The following is a 23,809-nucleotide window of genomic DNA, read 5'->3' on the forward strand; positions in this document are numbered from 1 at the left end:
TTTTTCGTGAAAGTATGCTAGTTTTCACAGGCCACAGACTACTCTTTCCCCCCTCCTTTTGGTGGGGAGTCTCCCCGGGTCACATGGGAGCTGTTCCCCAGGCGTCTGGGATAACAGAGGAAAACAGTGCGCGGTGTACGGGTCAGGGCCTGCCTCCTCACCGAGGACGTGACATTGGTGACATCCTCGCCTTTCACGGCTCCCGCCACATCAGAGCGCGGTGGCTGTGCTCAAAAGAGCTACCCTGCGCCCCCCCGCTGAAACCTGCAACTGAACTTTCTGCACAGCGCAGGGAAAAACGTTTGTAAGTTATTACGCGCAATATGTTTTTCTCCTAAATTAGGCCTTTAATTAGAGCAGTTGCATTTTTTTCCTCCTCGGTTTGATGTTCTTTTTTGGAGCTAGTGGTCTTTGTTAAAAATAGAGTCATAGTAATGGCAGCGAGCTTACGGAGGCTACGAGCAATACTTAGTAGAATTGGAAAGGAAATGTCCTTTTAGAGGGAGGAAACTAATGTCCACATCCACAATTTGGGGTGGGGTGCTTCAAATTCCACCTCATGGACAGATATACACACACACGCACACACGCACATGCACGCGCACATATACTCACACTGCACACACAGACTAGTGATTCACTAAGTAATTATTAGTCATCACTGATGAGTGTTTCATATGAATCTGTAGTGGCACAAGGTGGCTGACTACAGCACGTAGTAGCATACGCACAAACGCCAGTGACGCAGCCCCGAGCCAGAGGCCTCCCGGTGAGGGAGGGCAGTGTAGTCCTCTGTAGGCCGCGGCAGCGGGGACACGGGGTCGGTGACGACAGGTTGGCACCCTGAGCGATGGGCGCAGCGCGGGGCGGAGTGGTGAGGGGAGGTCACAGGCGGCGTAGCCGAGAGCGTGGACCCGGCAGCAGCTGCTCCGATCGCGGGAGGCTCTCCCGCTACGGGCGCGTGCCCGCCCGGCTCACGCGGAGCCTCGTCACAGCAGAGCTGCCGGCGAAAGCAGGGCACGGCCTGTCGGAAGGAGGCGGAAGCCCGAAAGGTCACAGCAGTTACATTCATGCATGCGAACAGGAAGCTGAGTTTCGGTTTTAGGTGCGGGGGGCTGCTGGGTGAAGAGAGGATGGGTGAATGCCTGCTTTAAATGGCTGCATGTGTCTGTGTGCGTGTGTGTGTGTGTGTGTGTGTGTGTGTGTGTGTGTGTGTGTGTGTGGTGACACGGAGGGGGAAACGCAGCCGCAGCTGCCTCTGCTAAAGCTGAGTGGCTCCGGTCGGCCCTGCCCACCCTGCAGTCACCATTCACCCCGCTCTTATTGGGTTACCTCCGACAGCATCACAGCAGAACCGCACTGAGGACCCACACTGGGGCGTCAGTGCTCCCCCTGACAGTGCTCTCTCACACGGCACTCGCCCCCACACCAACAGGTCAGGACGCGCCTGGCCACTGCGATCACAGTGATTCCTCTCCGATTCCCTCGAGCGACAGAGGGAGTGGTTCATGAATCGGTGATTCGGCGATCCGTTGGTCACGTCTGCCTTCGGTTGACATCGGCGAGCGAGAGCGAAGACAGGCTGGCAGGCTGGTGTGCGGAGCTGCAGAGTGGCCCTGGGAGTGACTCACACCTCCTCTGTCGCTGGAAGTGTGTGTGTCCTGCGCGCACACACACACACACCTCCCAGACACTCAGCAGGAGCAGCACTTAAACTATTGACATGCGGCCCGCAGCCGACAGTGCAGACCCAAACTTTATCGGGAGATAACGGCCAGGGCTGGAGACGGCCCTGTGCCCAGGAGCATTCTCCAGTCAGGTGTAACAATGTCTCCAATCAATCATATCACTTTCTGATGTGGCGCGGGCTCCATGCTGGACGTCAGCAGGCTGATAAATAATGGTAGATGACAAGGCCAGGGCCCTGTGGATGTGTGTGATGGGGAGGGGGAAGGGGGGGGGTGGGGGCTGTGGGGGGGGAGGCTCTCGCCAGCTGAGGCCTCTGGTTTTCACAGTTCTTTTTTTTTCTCCTCTCTGGCGGACATGAGATAAATAGGAGGCAGCGCATCCTAACTTGCTTACCGAAAGGGCGCAGGAATCACAGTCTCCATCTATGTCTGGCTCCCTCTCTCCCCGCTCTCCCTATCCGTCTCCCTCGCTCTCTCCATTTCTGTCTCCCCTCCCTCTCTCTGCCAAATTAAAATTTTAATCCGCGTTGTTGCCATTTCCGCAAAAATGCAGCATGGCCAGATTTCATAAATTCATAATCGATGTAAACAACACCGCTGTCAATTACCTCTAAAGGAGAATATGCCTTTGTGAAAGTAAGAACAAGGGGGAAAAAAAAAACAAGAAATCACTTCCGTTTCCTTCCCTGCTGTGCCAGAGTCTTTCTCTCTCTCCGTCTCTCGTTCCCTCTCTCCCTCTCGGTCTCTTTATCTCTCACTCCCTCTGTCACAGAGATGGCGCGCGCGGCAAGCCCGGTGCCCTGGGACTTCCTTCACGTTTCTGCTCGCATGAGAATGTGTAAATACCGGGGCCGATATTTATTTGGAGTGCGTTAAAGCGGCGGTAAACACAGCCCGGGCCCAGTTTATGTTTGCGTCGGGTCATTTCCCGGATAGTAGTGTGAGACCTGAGGAGGAGTAAATACAGCCAGTAAATAAATACGAAAAAAATCACCCCCCCCGAACGCCGACCCTGTCGCTGGGGATGGGGGGAGGAGAAGAGTCCCGCCTTTGTTTTGTCTTTTTTTAGAAAGCGAGTGAGGTGTGGTGGGGTGTCCGTGAATGGCTCTCTGCAGGTCCTCCTCTTCGCTCCTCGTCGCAGGCCGAGCCGGTCCGGATAGCGCCGGTGTGCGGAGGGCGGTGCCCGCTGGCGTGTGGGAAGGACAGGAGCGGGACTGCGTTGCGTTTGATTGGGCTACATTTTCGCTGCACTCTGAGCAGTGAGAAAAGTGAATGGGTGTGGTTGTAATTTGTGTTTAATTGCATCGCGTTGCATTGAGGAGCTGTAATTGCCCTCTTCCAAAGTGGGAGGAGCACGTTGAGCTGTGAGGTTGTGTTATGTTGTTTTATGTTGTGTTGCTGTGTCCTATGTATTGTGTACTCCGTAGCTGTAGCATTGCCAGTGGCCTCTCTTAGCGCCAGGAGCTATGAAGGTTGTGTGTTTTGTGTTGGATCATGCTCAGTTTGCTTACCTTGTGTTCCAGATCATTGTGTTTGTAGACAGTTATGGAAGTGATTTGTTGAGTTGGGTTGTGTTTTGTTTCGTAGCTGCAGTGTGAAAGCGCTCTCTCAGATCAGGGAGAGTTACAGTGTTTTTATGACTTGTGTTTTACATTGTGTTACATTTGACTTGTATTTTACATTGTAGTTATGGAGTAAACCCCCTTTCTCAGATGAAGGAAAGTTATGGAAGCGATGTGTTGAGTTGGGTTGTGTTTTGTGTTGTAGGTGCAGTGTGAAAGCGCTCTCTCAGATCAGGGAGAGTTATGGTGGTTATGTGTTGAGTTGGGTTGTGTTTTGTGTTGTAGCTGCAGTGTGAAAGCGCTCTCTCAGATCAGGGAGAGTTATGGTGGTTATGTGTTGAGTTGGGTTGTGTTTTGCGTTGTAGCTGCAGTGTGAAAGCGCTCTCTCAGATCAGGGAGAGTTATGGTGGTTATGTGTTGAGTTGGGTTGTGTTTTGCGTTGTAGCTGCAGTGTGAAAGCGCTCTCTCAGATCAGGGAGAGTTATGGTGGTTATGTGTTGAGTTGGGTTGTGTTTTGTGTTGTAGCTGCAGTGTGAAAGCGCTCTCTCAGATCAGGGAGAGTTATGGTGGTTATGTGTTGAGTTGGGTTGTGTTTTGCGTTGTAGCTGCAGTGTGAAAGCGCTCTCTCAGATCAGGGAGAGTTATGGTGGTTATGTGTTGAGTTGGGTTGTGTTTTGTGTTGTAGCTGCAGTGTGAAAGCGCTCTCTCAGATCAGGGAGAGTTATGGTGGTTATGTGTTGAGTTGGGTTGTGTTTTGTGTTGTAGCTGCAGTGTGAAAGCGCTCTCTCAGATCAGGGAGAGTTATGGTGGTTATGTGTTGAGTTGGGTTGTGTTTTGTGTTGTAGCTGCAGTGTGAAAGCGCTCTCTCAGATCAGGGAGAGTTATGGTGGTTATGTGTTGAGTTGGGTTGTGTTTTGCTTTGTAGCTGCAGTGTGAAAGCGCTCTCTCAGATCAGGGAGAGTTATGGTGGTTATGTGTTGAGTTGGGTTGTGTTTTGCTTTGTAGCTGCAGTGTGAAAGTCCTCTCCCAGGGCCGGGGGAGCTAGGATTAAAGGGGCGATCATCAATCGCCTGCAGACGGGTGACCCAGGGAAGGGCGTGATCAGGTTTCCCAGTGAAACTCAGGCCTGATGAATGTGCTGCTGGTAAGAAGGGCCGTGTTGATTAATGAAACAAGTGCCATGACCCCCAGCGCCACATTTCACGCGTCTAAAAGATCTGTGGCGCTGAGCCGGGCTGGGCCAGTGACCCGCTGTGCACACTGACACCATCTGTCTACACAGTGACACCACCCCGCTGCACACTCACGCCAGAACTCTACACACTGATACAACACGCCAGAACTCTACACACTGACACCACCTCTCTGCTCTCTCACACCAGAACTCTACACACTGACACAACACACCAGAACTCTACACACTGACACAACACACCAGAACTCTACACACTGATACAACACACCAGAACTCTACACACTGATACAACATGCCAGACACTCATCCCAGAACTCTACACACTGACACCACCTCTCTGCTCTCTCACACCAGAACTCTACACACTGATACAACACACCAGAACTCTACACACTGACACCACCTGACTCCACTCTCACGCCAGAACTCTACACACTGACACCACCTCTCTGCACACTCATCCCAGAACTCTATGCACTGACAATTCTCCACATTGACACCGGAACTCTCACTGACATTAGAACTCTACAGTCTCCACTCTCTGCAGTCTGACCCCAGGTGTCAAAGGATGCAAATGCTTGTGCGGCACACTTTCCATGATCAGCTTTGTGTTACATCCTGAAATGTAAAAGCCGGGTGTCATTTGTTTGCTGTATGTGTCGGCTCTGGTAATGAGATGTCAGTACCTCTGTGTGGCTCCGTCCCTGTGGAGGGTGAGACAGACTGCTAACTCCGCTGCCTGTCAAAGGAGCAAGCGCAATAGAGTGGCTGTAAAGTGCATTAACTTCACTACATAAACAAAGTGTTGCCTCATTAAGTTACAGTGCAAAACAATACGGCCTGAAATCCATTAGCTATCCTGACAGCTAGGTGCACCAAGAACTTAGTTTCTTTTGTTGGCTATCTATTATTAATTGCGTACGCTAACGGTCTGTTTACGTATAGCTTACAAATTGTGTTCATGATGTGACTTTCACAGACCGGGCCCGCCGGGACCTGGGAGGTGCCTAATACGGGGGCGCCAATTCATTTAAATCAGTTGGTGTAAGCATTTTCTGAGCGTATTCCCAGATGTGCCGGGGAGCCTGAGCGTAGGCTGAGTGCGAGCCCAGGGCTCCTGCTGAGTGAGGAGAGAGAGGGCCGGGCGGAGCAGGAGTCCCACGGGAGCTGAGGGGCAGGTTGTGTATGACTCACTCGGGGAAGGAGTGTGTGGGCCCCTGGGAGGTAGGGACCTGATAGGTTGTGTGTGAGTTCTGGATAGGAAGGGGGGGTAGAATGTGTTTGATCCCAAGTGAGTAAGGGACAAATTGTGTGACGGTCAGGTAAATTAAGGTAAGTTAAGCATGGGGCGGGCTTGTGTGTGGGAGGGGTTATTTGTAACCCTGGGCCTGTGGGGGAGGAGTTTTTTGGTGATGCTGGGTGAGTGTGGGAAGGGTTATGTGTGACTCTGGGTAGAAGTGGGAGTGGTCATGTGTGATAGTGGTGATTGTGGGAGGGGTTATGTGTGATTGTGATGAGAGTGGGAGGGGTTATGTGTGATTGTGGTGAGTGTGGGAGGGGTAATGTGTGATTGTGGTGATTGTGGGAGGGGTTATGTGCGATTGTGGTGAGAGTGGGAGGGGTTATGTGTGATTGTGGTGAGTGTGGGAGGGGTAATGTGTGATTGTGGTGAGTGTGGGAGGGGTTATGTGTGATTGTGATGAGTGTGGGAGGGGTAATGTGTGATTGTGGTGAGTGTGGGAGGGGTTGTGTGTGATTGTGTTTCAGTGTGTAACTCTCAGTTAGACTATGATTCCTGGGTGTGGCGTTGGAGCGCTGACCGCTGCTCAGCCCACAGACTGCGAGTCCTTCAGTTGTAGGCGGCAGGGGCTCCCCTCTTCAGCTGTCAGTAGCGTTTCAGCAGTTTGTCAGTAAACACACCCTTTGGGGTCTGCTCTGTGTCAGGCGTATCGTAGCCCTTTAATCACCCGCGGGGCTGCTGCTGGCTCCCGCACTGATGTCAGAAGACCCCAAACTGAAGCAGCGCGGCCAGCAGAGAAGAGAGGGAAGGCCAAGGAACCACACTCCTTTCCCTTTTCATTTCTCCTCTACCGCATGCTGTGGAGTCATGCGTGCAAGGAAATCCAAACGGGCAAAAACAGACTCAAATGAGGATCCCTAGAAGCATGTGAACGGGGCATAGCTGAGCATAGCTCAGATGCATCCTGTGTCATATTTAGCGATATTTAGTAATCAGCTTAGCTGGGTATCTAGGGGGAGAAGAGCGGGGAAGATGGCTTCCCTGTAGTACCAGTACTATACACACATATTACACAGACACCACACTATACTGCTTTTCTGTGTAGGGACCAGTATAGGGAGCCTAACATACACACAGTACAACGGAGCTGACCAGCACACAAACACAAATACCCCACACAGAAGGAAAGTCAAGGAATGCAAATATATATCCTATTGAGGAAACACACACACAGACACAGGCTAGCAGTGGGAAACTTTTCTTTTGCATTTGTCTTTGGTGATTATTCTGCACAAGTGCAAACTCTTTAAGGCAGCTGTGACATTGGCGTGGTCAGAGCTGGTCAATTCAGCACTTTTGGTAACTCAACCCTGCCGTCTGTCCCACTGGCAAGGTCCTGTTACTGGGCTAGCAGGTCTACGAATTCCTCTCCGCCCTGCCCCGCCCTCTCCTCCCCCCGTCAGAGGGGTGTCTGCACCCTCAGAGACGAGTCCTAGTGAAGTCGCTCCGCAGCGGAAGCCAGGTTCTCCCAGCTTGTGCGTGCTGCTGAAGGCAGTATATCACAGAGCCGTGCATCAGAGGTGGAGTCTGTTTCTCAGAGCTACATTCAGAGCTGCACAAGTCCTGTACAACTCCCGTACGTCTCCACAAGACCAGGTGACATTCTAACACGCCGAGACAGGAGCGCTCCTGCACCCCTGAGTGCGCCGCTTAACCGAAACGGGCAGCTGGGGATTGCTCCCTTTGAGGCCGTAATCGCCCCAGTGCGGGGGGGGGCTGGGACAGGCACGCGTGCGTCACTCTCGCAGGAAGTCCTGTGATGTGGAGGGCGCCCCCGGATCGCCCACCGCGATGAGCGAAGCGCGGTGCCCGGGGATGTGAGAGGTGGCCTGCCAGGGGAGGGGAGGAAAAAGCCCCCCGTCGCCTTTCATGGGTAATGCTCCGGGATTAGGCCCGGCGCTCAGAGCGCCACACACATCTGAGACAAAAGGCTCCCCCTCTGCCATTAAAGGTTTAAGGCTAATTGCGAGATTTCTCTTTTTCTCCGAAAAAAAGAAAGGGGGCGGGAAAAAAAAAACAGGATTGCTTTTAAGAGGAGCGAGGAGTGAAGGTGGCTGAAAAAGGGGAGAGAGACGTATTGTGTGAAAGGGAGCGTGAGTGAAGGCCCGCGGCGGAGCCTGGTATTGATGGGATTACCGACACTCTGGGAGCGCAGGAGAGAGGGAAAGGGAGTAAATGATTTAAAAGCGGTCGGGTAATGTAACGAGAGCGCTCTCTCTCTCTCTCTCTCTCTCTCGGGCGTGCGGGGGGCTGCCTATCATGCCGTTAATCCCGCGAGCGTACATCTACATTAACACTCGCGCGTCGCCGCTAAGCGCCCCTGGCAGCTCTCAGGACCTGGTCGCCGGTGCGGCGTTACGCCTGTCTGCACCGGCTGTCAGCCTCGGGTCCCAGAGAGAGCGCCGACAGGGGGCCGGCCGCAGAGTCCCGCCGCAGAGGGGGTCAGGAGCGAGGGGCTTCCGAGAGAGCGTCTCTGTCCGGCCCGTGCGAGAACCTCTAAGAGGGGGGGGACAGATAAGAGCACATGGGGGTGGGGGGTGGGGGGAAGGTGTGTCACCTCGATTTGGAGGACTGCCACTGCAGGAGGGCACACACAGTGGGGACACTTTCGTGAAGGTGGGGAGCTGAGATAACCCCCCTGCAGGGCCCGCCTTGCCTGTCTTAGTTCCAGCCACACTCTGCCCTGTGGCTAAGGGTCTCCTTAGGCTCCCTGTCCCAGCCAGCTCACTAAGCACCCTTCATGAAAAGTCACACTGACACCCCTGTCTCCGGCCAATACCCTAGACTCCAATCTCCACAAGTCGAAGCTCTGGAACAAAACTATCTTCCTGAGCTGATTTGAAAAATCACCTTTTAAGTGGAGCGAGTCACAAACGGTCTGTTGATAGCCATGACTGCAGTCCTATGAGGACTTTCCTTCTAGCAACAGACTCCCGTTTGCGCACTGGCAATTTCCACCAGAAGGTTGCTGTTTTCAGACCCATAAAAAAAGAGATAATCCTCCAAAGCCAGTAATGATCATTAACCCAACCGGTCTAACAGCCCCTAATAAAGGCTAATTGAATTACTCACACCCCACCCTCCTTATCATTAGCATGTTTGCTGTCCCTCGGCGTCGCCGGGTAGCGCGGAGACCGGGGAATTCCGCCGGCCGATACGTTTCCGAACCGCCGCTGTGCCTCCAAAGCCGGCTGTAAAGGTGAATGGAGAGTGATTAAATCTTCGAGGAAATCTCGGCGGCGTGAGACAAACCGGCTGCTCGAGCGAGAGAGATAAACCCCCGCGTTTATGATGATGAAAATCGCAGCTCGTTTCAGAACCGCGCGGACGCCACATCCCCATAGTGCGGTTGGTCGGGGCCAGATTTTCCAACCGAAACTAGGAAATTAGCAAAAAATAAAAAAGGAAATCGGAGCGTGTGTGTACACATATGAAAATATCACATGGTCATACCCGGGGCCCCCTGTTTTCCCCCCTTTGCGAGAGTCTCAGGGGCGGCATGATTATTTAATTGTTCCATTTTAAAAGCTGACGGGTGTGAAGAATGTGGAATGCAAGCAATGACTGGCTGTCAGACAGTCTGAGGAAGCGCCGGGCCCGGTCTCAGGAGGTGAACCCATGACCTTGACATCCACATGCTCCTTTATCGCGCCGCCACCGAACCTGCCCTCAAAATAACTGCAGCGGGCCCTGAGTATTCACGGACAGGATAATCCACACCCACTTCAGAGCTGTTGGCGGCGGCCGGCAGTGCCGCCGTACGCCGAGCGCTGCGCCGCGGCACAACCGGCTAAATTTAAAAGGTAGCGAGCGCAGCGAGGCTGAGGAGAAAGGAGAAATCACGCTTTCCCTTAAGAGTCCTGCCTTCATGTTAATTTAGAGTGATGCTTTAATAGCTTTGTAAAGAAATCCCCTTTAGAGCAGCCGTGAGTGAAGTGCCACAGCGAGTGAGGGAGAGAGCGCTCTGCTGCAGTCACAGGGGAGACTGTCTGCCGGAGAAGTGCAGACTGCAGCCCTGAGCAGAACAGAGACACTCATCCATATACTTACACACATCTCAGGCACGCACACTCATATACTTACACACATCTCAGGCACGCACACTCATATACTTACACACATCTCAGGCACGCACACTCATATACTTACACACCATCTCAGGCACGCACACTCATATACTTACACACCATCACAGGCACGCACACTCATATACTTACACACCATCACAGGCACACACACTCATATACTTACACACCATCACAGGCAACCACACTCATATACTTACACACCATCACAGGCACGCACACTCATATACTTACACACATCACAGGCACGCACACTCATATACTTACACACCATCACAGGCACGCACACTCATATACTTACACACCATCACAGGCACGCACACTCATATACTTACGCACATCTCAGGCACGCACACTCATATACTTACACACATGCACAAGCACACATACAAACACACAATCATACACTTATAAACACACTATCATATACTTACACACATCACAGGCACGCACACTCATATACTTACACACATCACAGGCACGCACACTCATATACTTACGCACACTCATATACTTACACACCATCACAGACACGCACACTCATATACTTACACACCATCACAGACACACACACTCATATACTTACACACATCACAGGCACGCACACTCATATACTTACACACATCACAGGCACGCACACTCATATACTTACACACCATCACAGGCACGCACACTCATATACTTACACACATCACAGACACGCACACTCATATACTTACACACATCACATGCACGCACACTCATATACTTACACACACATCACAGGCACGCACACTCATATACTTACACACATCACAGGCACGCACACTCATATACTTACACACCATCACAGGCACGCACACTCATATACTTACACACATCACAGGCACGCACACTCATATACTTACACACCATCACAGGCACGCACACTCATATACTTACACACCATCACAGGCACGCACACTCATATACTTACACACATCACAGGCACGCACACTCATATACTTACACACACTCATATACTTACACACCATCACAGGCACACACACTCATATACTTACACACCATCACAGACACGCACACTCATATACTTACACACATCACAGGCACGCACACTCATATACTTACGCACACTCATATACTTACACACCATCACAGGCACGCACACTCATATACTTACACACCATCACAGGCACACACACTCATATACTTACACACCATCACAGGCAACCACACTCATATACTTACACACCATCACAGGCACGCACACTCATATACTTACACACCATCACAGGCACGCACACTCATATACTTACACACCATCACAGGCACGCACACTCATATACTTACACACCATCACAGGCACGCACACTCATATACTTACACACCATCACAGGCACTCACGCTCATATACTTACACACCACGCACACTCATATACTTACACACATCACAGGCACGCACACTCATATACTTACACACCACGCACACTCATATACTTACACACCATCACAGGCACGCACACTCATATACTTACACACATCACAGGCACGCACACTCATATACTTACACACCATCACAGGCACGCACACTCATATACTTACACACCATCACAGGCACGCACACTCATATACTTACGCACATCTCAGGCACGCACACTCATATACTTACACACATGCACAAGCACACATACAAACACACAATCATACACTTATAAACACACTATCATATACTTACACACATCACAGGCACGCACACTCATATACTTACACACATCACAGGCACGCACACTCATATACTTACGCACACTCATATACTTACACACCATCACAGACACGCACACTCATATACTTACACACCATCACAGACACACACACTCATATACTTACACACATCACAGGCACGCACACTCATATACTTACACACATCACAGGCACGCACACTCATATACTTACACACCATCACAGGCACGCACACTCATATACTTACACACATCACAGACACGCACACTCATATACTTACACACATCACATGCACGCACACTCATATACTTACACACACATCACAGGCACGCACACTCATATACTTACACACATCACAGGCACGCACACTCATATACTTACACACCATCACAGGCACGCACACTCATATACTTACACACATCACAGGCACGCACACTCATATACTTACACACCATCACAGGCACGCACACTCATATACTTACACACCATCACAGGCACGCACACTCATATACTTACACACATCACAGGCACGCACACTCATATACTTACACACACTCATATACTTACACACCATCACAGGCACACACACTCATATACTTACACACCATCACAGACACGCACACTCATATACTTACACACATCACAGGCACGCACACTCATATACTTACGCACACTCATATACTTACACACCATCACAGGCACGCACACTCATATACTTACACACCATCACAGGCACACACACTCATATACTTACACACCATCACAGGCAACCACACTCATATACTTACACACCATCACAGGCACGCACACTCATATACTTACACACATCACAGGCACGCACACTCATATACTTACACACCATCACAGGCACGCACACTCATATACTTACACACCATCACAGGCACGCACACTCATATACTTACACACCATCACAGGCACGCACACTCATATACTTACACACCATCACAGGCACGCACACTCATATACTTACACACCATCACAGGCACGCACACTCATATACTTACACACCATCACAGGCACTCACGCTCATATACTTACACACCACGCACACTCATATACTTACACACATCACAGGCACGCACACTCATATACTTACACACCATCACAGGCACGCACACTCATATACTTACACACCACGCACACTCATATACTTACACACCATCACAGGCACTCACGCTCATATATTTACGCGCATGCACAAGCACACACAAACACACAATCATACACTTATAAACACACTATCATATACTTACACACACACACACCATTTATTTAAACACACATGCAAGCACTCAGTCATACACGATCATATACTTAAATACATGCGCAAGCACACACATGCATACATTCACACACAAACATATACTTACATACACACATAATCACAGTTACATACAAAGAGGCAATAATGTACTCACTAACGTGATTCACATGATACTCACACACGAACATGCAATCATGTATTTACACACATGCAATCATGCACAAACTCATATTTACACACATGCGTACATAATGACATTCTCACGCGCGCACAAGATCACCACTCGTACACAGACATGCTCACGCACACACATGCAGACAAACACAAAGGCAGTCCCTGAAACACACACAAACACACTGTGTTTGCCCCTTCCCCCCACGCACTCATGCGTGCATCACCATCTGTCCTGCTATTGTATGCCACACACAGCCGTGCACCTCCATGCAAATACACACCCGTTTCACTAGCTCATACTCACACACACACACACACACGCGCACACGCATGCACCCCGCCACATGCACAAATAATCTTGTCATTATACACACGTGCACGTACACACATGCATACAGCCACGTACACAAATAATCTCATACTCTCACACACACACACAAATACACTGTAAATACCTTTGTCTGCTGCACGGCAAAAAATCACTGGCCCACATGTGGACGTTCACATGCTTTCATTAATATGCATATTCAAATGCACAAAACCAATAGGCATGTTCACACACACATGTACATGGACAGTCTGGCCACCCCCTTTCTAAAGGCGTTCATAAACAGGATATCTGAGATTTTTTCACATTTTCCTTGAATGATAGCATTAGTCAAGTAGTAGTTCAGAAAATGGCCTTCATACGTGGGCAGTGCAATCCATTGAACTGCACTTTGCACTTTAAATTTCAGTGCTTTATTTGAAAAGGGCAAAAAACTACAAAGTGTAAAAGTGCGGAGGTATTTGTCCCCTGATTGCGTTTTCACACTCCCACACACCCGCAGGCTCCAGCTTTGAAGACGAGGCCCTCCGTTTGGGCTGCGGGCGGCTTCACTGGCAGACACGCACAGACAGCTTTTACGAAGTGGTATGAAGTTATCTGCTGTCCGTGAGTCTGCCCGGCTGAGTGTTTACCAGCCGATAGCGGCCGGGCCCCCCGGGCCCCCCCGGGGCCCCCCCCACCCCCTCCCTCCAGGTCCCCGGTCGCCCCGCGCCGTGCTCTCGCCTGCATATTAGCAGCTGTCATTGTGGGAGAGTGTGGCTGAGGCAGCACAGGGCCGGCGGGGGGGGCCCGGGAGCAGATAGCCGCCGCCCCGCAGATCAAAGCGCCTGGCCCCCCGGCCCCAGATAACCCAGCGGCGTTTCGTGCCCTGCCTCTCGTCTCTTGTCTGTGATCAGAGGGGCCAGACGAGTCCCTCTCCCTCTCTGCCTTCTCTTTTTATCACCCGGGAGCCCCCGCAGCCCCATCACCTCCCCCCCCACCCCCGTTCCAACTTCCTGGAACCCTTGCAGAACACCTCTGGCTGCCCGTTTGATGCTGATCTGCATAGGGTTTAATCTTGGCCCGTTGTTGGAGTGGGTCCTCTGGTGCTGATGCCCTCGTAATGCAGGTGTATGGGAAAGGAAACGCAGAGTGGAGCGGGCCAGCTGAGGGAAGCCTGCCCTTTGGCTGAGGCCTCTGTGAGCGATCAGTGATGTCAGCATGTCCCTGCATGGTAGTAAATTTGGTAGATCATCCACACAGTGCCCAGAATACACTTCAAGGAACTCATCTGTCTTCAACTCTCAGCTCCTTTTCCACTGGCACCTCTTTGATACTCATCTCTTCCTGCCAAAGTGTGTCAAGTCTTTTTTACAGTCACTGTGAGAAGTAACATTTTTTTAGTAACATGGTCATTTATGTGGGTAACCATCACAGCAAGTGTATATGTCTATTTGTTCTCACATGAATAATATATGAATTTCAGTGTGTTTTACTAGTTTTCTGTCTGCCGTAAAAAAAAACAATGGAAAGGGGTTCCTTTCAATGCGTACACATTTATATGCCTCAATTATTTATATATTTATTTATATTTATTATGTATTTGATTTTTCTTTAATGTTAATGTCACGTAAGTGTGTATTTATAGGTAGGTAGTGTTTGATGAAAAGAACGTTTGATGTAAGGTTACGGGTGGGACTTTAACAGTGAAGGATTGGGGGCTCTGTGCATCTTCACGGCTCGGGTCACGCCGCAGCCTTTCTCTGGAGAGCAAAGGGGAGGCAGGTGGAGATAAGCACTGGGCGGGGAGGCTCTTTACCCCTGACCCTCGGCGGCAGTCTCGCCCGCTTCCTGCCGGACTAACACTCTGATGCGCGCTGGCTTTTTCGCAGGAATGTTCGACCGCAGCGTGACCCTGCTGGAGGTGTGCGGCAGCTGGCCTGAGAGCTTCGGCCTGCGACACATGTCCTCGGTGGACGCCTCTGAGGACGGGCTGCGGGAGCGCCTGGCCGAGGCCATGTCCGAGTCGCCCGGCCGGGACGCCGTGGGCACCGGGACGGGTGAGCTCTAATCCGCTGGTCAGCAAGCACGGCCAAGGGTTTGGTGCTGTGACCATAAAAGACTGCAGATGTTTATGTCCTAATCCTGGTCTAGATATGTTTAGGTCATAGTATGAAAATGCACCCTGATTAACCATCTGGTCTGCTATGTTTACACCAGGTATTGGGGTTGGCATTGTGTTACTAGTACCCTGTATTTCCTGTGGGCCTGTATCTCCTGTGGGCCTGTATCTCCTGTGGGCCTGTATCTCCTGTGGGCCTGTGTCTCCTGTGAGCCTGTCTCTCCTGTGGGCCTGTATCTCCTGTGGGCCTGTATCTCCTGTGGGTCTGTTAGCTGCACAGCCATGAGGGTTTAATCCTACATTCTCTCTGCCAAATGTCCATGTCTGTGGTCACTGTCACAATCCAAACACATCCCAAACAGGTCGCCTGTCCAGCCCAGAATGACACGGCCACCTGAGGGTCAGTTTACGGGTTTTGTGCACAGTGTGAATTATATCCAGTTCGGCCTCAGTGTAGTAGCAGCGGTGGGCCGCAGCCCAAGAACCGGCTCCACAAACACTCAGCAAAGACAGTGACTGCTTGCTCAGTCTAGCCAGACTGTCCCGGGCGGAGCAACTCCTCACAGCTGCGAGGCGCGAAAGTTTTGCACGGATCCGTCCCCCTGGGACAGCCCGACGTGCTCGCAGATTTAGAGTCCGGGGCTGGAGGGGAGGAGGTACGGGATGTGGCGGGGGGGGGACCTTCTGTTCCTCATCAGTTCGGTTTAAGTTGGCGGGGGGAGCGTCCCCAGCGTGTTTATTTGTGTTTGCAATTATAGTGGAAAGAATCAGAAATGCCCTTCCGGATCTGGCTGGCTCCTTCAATGCCCCCAGGATACAGGGAAACTCGGCTCCGCAGACATGATTACCATCACAGGGAGGAACTCCCTGCGTCCACTTCCTCTCCACTCACTCCGATGGGGAAAATAAGCATGCGAATGTGGATCGAAACAACACGGAGAGAAAACATCATTTTTATGGTCTGAGTCGCTGCCTGTGCGCTTGCTTTTAACACCAGAAATGTCAGCACCCTTGATGTGTATCGCTGTGGTTAACAGAAGAGGGGTGACACACAGGTATCTCTTTCACTCAGTAACAGTTTGGGGTACTCCTGCTGTTAGCCTGTTAGCCACCCACCTGTGGCACACCATCCATTAGATAGCCCAGGTGCAGTGATGTACTAACACATTGTGACATCACAGTTACACATGCTTTCTGATTGGCTGAAGCCGCAGAAGAAATTGGTTCCAGTGCTGTGCTAGCTGCTGACATGGCTCAGAAGCACAGCCTGGGAAACATGTAAAGCTTCTCATTTTCTAAACATGAAAAAAGACCTCCAAGGACTGAACAGAGCAGTGCAGGGTTTAACATGGCGTTGGAGTTGTCAGAAAGTTATCAAGCTCTTTCACCGAGGAAAATACACTTTTCTTACCTAAAATACTTCCTAAGTGAAAAGCTAGCTACCTTGTAACACTGTTTAGATAGCTAGGTAGATACACTTTATTTAAAGCCAATGTTGAAAGAGTGGTCTCTACATTAGCCCTGTGGAAAAAGTGGTATGGGAAAGCTACTGTGCTAGTAAACCTAATTTTTTGCTAAGGTCGCTGAGGTAGCCACGTCTCACACATTCAGTCTTTGTTGAGGCCTGTTCTCGCAGTCTCAAAGCATGTCTCAAAACGGTGTCACGGCAAATACATGAGAGATGGCAAGCCTTTGGACCCACCCTTGGAGCTTTCCTGAAGTTGATTGTCATTTCAGCATGGATTGACTGTGCGGAAGCCGTAGCTGTTGTAAATGAATCGGCGCACATGTGCTTCAGTGTGTGAGCTGGATTAGATGCAGAAATGCAGATGAAGCCAGGATGGCACTCTCACTTCAGGTATAAAAACGTCTAATGGTTTTCTGTCTATATGCTAATAAAAGCCCCGATTTTTAGGTTGTGAGAGAAATACACAAGTTTAGGCAAAGATGGCTGCTCCTGACTGCCACCAGTGTGCTTCCTGTCTTCCTGCTAAACTCACTCCCCCCTGTTTCCACACATTTCTGTCTCATTCAGGCTACAGGAAACGTAGCACAACTTTGAAGTAGGAAAGAAGTTAAAGCAGTAAACCCTATTTCGTTCATTTACTTAACTAATGCGTCTTTCAACCGGCACAGTCAATTTATTTGACACACATTTATTCTGGCTTTTCCTTCCCCTGCTCCCTCTGTCTCTTCAGTTTAGAAGTGATCAGCGTTTCTTTGTAAACCGTCTCCGGTTTGTTAAAGTGATTTCTTGCGCGGATAAGCTTTGAAACAGCGCATTTCAAAGGTTTTAAAATCATGAATTAGGTAATTCATATTGAAACCAAAAGGGGAAATTGCCATTCTGACAATCCAAATGTTTAACTCATTTAGGAGGCAACAGGGCGTTCTTCTTCTACTTAAGTGAACAAGAGTTGCTTTGATTTTTAAGGGAAGATGGAAGTCGCATTCTGGACACTGCTGCTGGGAGCAGGGAGGTCACAAGGCCCTAATGCGTTTAGCATCGACTGCCCTCTCTTGTAGCGCGTCTATTAGGCGGTAATTTGATTTGTACCTATTCATTTGCAGTCCCTGCAGCAGCACTGAGCTGGCCCTCTTTGTAATTGGTTCTGTCTCTGTTTTGGCATCATTAGATTAAGTCAGACTCCCGGACACTTGTAGTCTGCGCTTGTCCATCCATTTATACAGCCTAATGTAACACAAAATTCATTACTGATCGCATTACAGTCAGCTCTCCGCCCCGAGCCCTCTCTGTGCGTTCAGCGGGCCCGCAGCTGATGGAGGGACCAGAGGAGCAGAAAAAGAGGGCAGAGTTAAGAAGGTACGGAGAAGAAGAAAAAAAAAAAAAACGTATCAATGACAAAAGACTCAGTTCTGCCTGGAAGAGTAATTGCATTATTGGTCGAGTGTGTATTTTACCCGGAGAATGTGATTGGCAGCTCCAAATGGTTGCCAAAATTCTTTCAGTTTACAGGGTCCTCCTCTTCACCCCACCCCTGCAGTTTAGGGCTGGGGGGAGCGCGTGCTGGTTCTGGGACCCTGTGTGACTGTGTAGGATGGGACAGGCTGAGAGGTCACCTGTTTTTTTTTTGGGATGGCATCGAGGTCTGAGAGCGATGTGAGGTCATCGCTGCGCCGGAAGAGTCAGGATGCCATTAGCAGTATAGCTACGAGGGCAGGCTGATTTAGTGCATTACACTCTCAGACGCACCACACACACACACACACACACACACACACACACACAGAGCTCCTGCTCTCCCATCCTACATATACGCACTCCACATTTTATCCATCCTGGGCACAACAGAGGCAGGCCTGTGTTCACGCCAAGACAGGCTGCAGGAACAGAGGCCATTACCATGCACAGGTGACAGGAGAGAGAGACAGGGAGAGAGCGGGAGAGAGAGGGACGACACCGTCCAGGTCCCCATACAGACTACTGAAATTCGCTCTTCCCGAAAATTAGATTTTCCTCAGCAATGTAATGATGCAAATTGGATTTTACTTATTGGTGCTAACCCAACATAAATTCCATTTAAGCAGTGGAGAGGACAGAGCCTGAGCCGCTCACGATCCCACGACCCTCGGCCTTTCCCATGTCGCAGCGCGGCCGTGTTCCCAGGGCCCGGCTCGAAGGGGGTGTGTGTGCGTGTCTCTCTGCCAGCCTCCAGGACGCAAAGGCGGAAAATAAGCACTGTTTATGTCTTTATTTTTACTGTTCTGCCTATACCATCGGAGGAGTGTACAAAAATACATCCGTTACATTGGTTTGCATGCCACGAATGACACGTCTGTCATGACTCTGTAATATATAGATTATTTTATTAATAATATGTTGTCATAACAGAATATAAATTAGCTTGTGGAAGAAATACTTGGGAATGTACAGTCTTTTAGCGCCTGTGTGGGATCGGTATGATCTCCCAGTCCAATAGTACTCTTCTACAGTGTAATACAATCTACTGAAACGCTATGGCGTAGTTTGGTGTAAACCCAGACTATGCTGCAGCCCAAACAGTTCATGTAAATGTGTGCTCGAGGTATTGGTTTGCATTTATTGAACAGTGTAGTATTGGTTAAAGTACTGTAGTAAACTGAACCATGAGAACACGCTGTGTTGTTGGTGTGTGTGCTGTGCTGGGAGTTTTGTGTTTGAAGCAGATGACTCATGTGCGTGATGCGGGTGAGGACCGTGGGTGTGAGAAAGGGTCCTGTGGTTTGGAGCAGCGGCGCGTCCGCGCTTAGCAGCTCTCAGACAGGGTAGCTGTTAGGACACCTGACTGAGTGCCCCTGCTGGCAGAGAGCGCGGTGCACAAGGGCAGCTTTGTGAGGACGAGTCCAGTGACAGCTCCGAGCAGCCAGTCTCACAGCCTGTCCCTGTCCTCTGTCTCTGCCCCTTGGGCTCCTCCACACAGATACTCTTACAGATGCACTCACACACACACAGACACACACACAGGCTCACTCACTCTTATACACTGTTACAAATGCACTCACACACACACACAGGCTCACTCACTCATATATACTCTTACAAATGCACTCACACACTCATTCACGGACTCCCTTACACTGATACTCTTACAAATGCACACACACGTATACACAGACTCACTAACTCACTCAAACAGATACTTGTGCAAATGTATGCCCATACTTGCACACACACACACACACACACACACACACACACACACAGATTCACATCATATACTCTGACACACATGCACACACATACATGCACACACGCACACATACGTGCATACACACACACACACACACACACACACACAGTGACCCTGCCACATACTTGCACGCATTCTCACATAAGTATACAGCACCAAGCGCATTCTGAAGTACACACACACACACACACAGATTCACTTTCACACGTTAACACATACCTACCAACATGCAGGCGCGTGTCATTCATGTCTGCGTGCTCACACACACACATACTGATCACAGACTTACACTCATAAACACACATGTGCCGAACACTCTGCATATTACAGGAAAATACACAGCAGAATTATTAACAGAATGTACACAGAGATGGTATCAATAAAGGCCCACTGCTGTGTTTCCAGAGGCTTCAAAGGCAGCAGGAAGCCAGTCACTCAGTAGGCAGCCTGGGTGTACCAGTCTGCTCGGGAACTACAGCAAATGCAATGATTAGTAATACAAATGTCAGGTTGAGTTAAAAAATAGCTGTATGACTGGGCTGTGAATCACTGTGCTGCATTGTTCAGCGCTGTTTGCTAGATTGGCCTGAGAATTGTTCCTTTGGATTAAGGAAGGGTTCCACAGCTGCCTGATGTTATCGTGAAATAAAAACACTGGGATTTCTGTAATGTTTAATGCTGCGTGTACACAAGCGCGCATGTGTGTCGTTTTTTTCCCTTCTGGTTCCTGATCTTATCTTAAGTGGACGGGACGTTTTCGTCCTCTGTCGAATGTACCCCTGTGTGTCAGCCCTGTCAGCGAGGCTTTTAAAGGCCTGACTTTGAGAAGCGTGTCACGTGTGTCTGCGAGGCACGTTTACAGGGGCGGCGGGGGGGGGATGAGGGGTGGAGGGGGGGGGGGCAGCGGTGTTGTTCCCAGGAGAGCAGTGGCAGCGGGGCAGAGTGGCTGAGTGCTATAGCCCTGCCCGTCTCACGCCAGCCAGCTCATCCGCGTGGCTTTGCGTTCTCCCATCTCCGGCGCCAAGCACATCTCTGTGCTAAAACATCTGTACTCTTTCACAAACGCGTCCTCGTCTGCACTGCTGTGTGTCATTGTGTCGCTGTACTCTTCTACATCTTCAACATGCGCTGTTACATTTTTCTATGCGTGCTCATATGTACAATGTAGAAGTAGCTGATGCCGCTGATCTTCATATGTCTATAGGTACTTACATCCACATGGCTTTACTCAAAATCTCTCTATACATATTCAAATCTCTCTTCCCCTCAGATCTAAATATATCTACATTCACAGATCAACACATCTCTGCATATGTCTGTACATCTACTCGTCTGCTCTTCCACACATTTACACATGTACACACATCTACACATATCCACATATCTGCTCGTCTATACAGTTACATGCGTAAACACCTACACACATTCACACATCTCTACGTCTGCACATCTGCCCGTCTGCACGATTATGCTGCACATCTGTACATATCCACACATCAGAATAACTAATCTGTACATATCACGCATCCTATCTCTTTAGCATCTCTTCACAGTTACACATGTGCACACGCATATGCGTTACTGTACATCTGTCATCTGTTCATATACACGCCAAACAAAAGATCAAAAGCTCTCATTCAGCTCCCATCATTCACAGATTGAATGGGTATTAATGAGGCATATTCTGTATGATGGAGTGGACTTCGGCCAATATTCTCCTCAGCCAAATCAAATTTCATTGTACAATTATGAATCATTGTTACAAGTCTAATTGTACAGTGAAATATGTGGGAGGTCCCTTTTCCATGAAAACCCCTTTTGTTCGTTGAGTATGTTTATGAAGTCATATTCAAATACAGACTGTTTAAATTGGACATTGTTGCTCATATCCAAAGAAATGAGGGTCATTATCTGAGCGAGTGCTTTGATGTAACGGCTTGTTGCAACAGATAGCCATCTCAACAGCAGCACACAGCTGGGTGCACACCACTGACCAGCAGGGCCAAACCAGGAGTTGCTCCACTCCAATATTCAGTCCTTATTACACTAATTTCAGCACATGACTGGTAAGTTACACAAATAAAGTTTTTTATCGCAGATCAGAAACGGCTCTGACGTTGGGCGCGGTGGATTTTCCTTCTGTGTTGTTGAACCACCTAGCGAGAATGTGACACAACCCTTTACAGCTCCTGACCAGTTCCTGGTGTGGTTTGAGGCCCTGAGGCTGAGAACCCAGATGGTATTCATACACGTCCCCTTAAGAAAAGGATACACTTCCTTTTTAGCGGGGTCTCTTTTTCTGCTGTGGCTAACAAATTGCCTTATTGTATTGTGTGTAGATAGTGAGTTACATGAGGGGGTGACACGGAGAAAAGCTGATATCCTACACAGAAAAGGGGACAAGGCAGGTGGGTTGTCATGTTTTTGGGGTTGTACATCTGGAATGGGACCTATTACGAGATGCTCATCGTGTGTTTCTGTGATGTCATAATGGAGTTAGCTAAAAACAATGGAATGACTATGTGGGTCATTGAGCTTTTCTGGGACACCCCTCGTTTTACCCCTGGTGAGACGGGAGGGAAGTGGAGCACATTCGGATCAGGCAGATGGTCCTGTGCTGCACCCATCCTTTATTCCTCACGCCTCACCACTCAAAATGTACCTCTCCCTCCTGAGTCTTAGTCCCATTCACCGGAGCTGTCGTAACCAAGTGGGAAAGAGCAGGGCTTCTCTCCTCTTCCTGAGAAGGTTGGATAGTTAGATGCATTTCGCCTCGCTGTGTGTTTGTGACCTTTTTAATGTGACAGGGCCTGCTACCTCCGAGGAAGGAGGTTTTTAAAGTGCTCGAGTGCTGAGTAGCAGCAGGGCTGCAGACCCAAAGCTCTGCACTGTGGGAGAGACTCATCGGGCTATACTGTGAGACAGACTCAGCTCTATACAGTGAGAGAGACTCATAGCTCTACACAGTGAGAGAGGCTCATAGCTCTACACAATGAGAGAGACCCATAGCTCTACACAGTGAGAGGCTCATAGCTCTACACTGTGGATGAGACCCATAGCTCTACACAGTGAGAGAGGCTCATAGCTCTACACGGTGAGAGAGACTCATAGCCCTGTACTGTGAGAGACCCATAGCTCTCCACTGTGAGAAAGACTCATAGGGATACACAGTGGGAGAGCCTCATAGGGATACACTGTGGGAGAGACTCATGGGGATACACTGTGGGAGAGATTCATAGCTCTACACTGTGAGAGAGACCCATAGTTCTGCACAGTGGGTGAGGCTCATAGCTCTACACTGTGACAGAGACCCATAGCTCTACACTGTGAAGAGATGCATAGCTCTACACTGTGAGAGAGGCTCATAGCTCTACACTGTGGATGAGACCCATAGCTCTACACTGTAAGAGAGACTCATAGCCCTGCACTGTGAGAGACCCATAGGGATACACTGTGGGAGAGACTCATAGGGAAACACTGTGGGAGAGACCCATAGGGATACACTGTGGGAGAGACCCATAGCTCTACACTGTGAAGAGATGCATAGGGAAACACTGTGGGAGAGACTCATAGGGAAACACTGTGGGAGAGACTCACGGTGCTGCACTGAAAAGACTGGCCTGCTGTAGCCTCACACTTCCTCTCTCCTTGTGTCCTGGAAGAGTATTTGGATACTTTGTG

At 49.8% G+C, this 23,809-nt stretch overlaps 1 protein-coding gene across 2 annotated transcripts in view; it reads left to right on the forward strand.

Moving 5' to 3' along the window:
• LOC118775482 (breast carcinoma-amplified sequence 3-like) overlaps window positions 1-23,809 on the forward strand; it is a 228,806-nt gene that overhangs the window by 193,706 nt on the left and 11,291 nt on the right. For both annotated transcript variants that reach the window (XM_036525425.1, XM_036525426.1), the window contains one exon: window positions 15,208-15,375. In XM_036525425.1, coding sequence (XP_036381318.1) covers window positions 15,208-15,375 — 168 coding nt within the window. The remainder of the gene's footprint in view (window positions 1-15,207; window positions 15,376-23,809) is intronic.

This window comes from Megalops cyprinoides, chromosome 3, assembly GCF_013368585.1.
Source record: "Megalops cyprinoides isolate fMegCyp1 chromosome 3, fMegCyp1.pri, whole genome shotgun sequence".
Lineage (NCBI taxonomy): Eukaryota > Metazoa > Chordata > Actinopteri > Elopiformes > Megalopidae > Megalops > Megalops cyprinoides.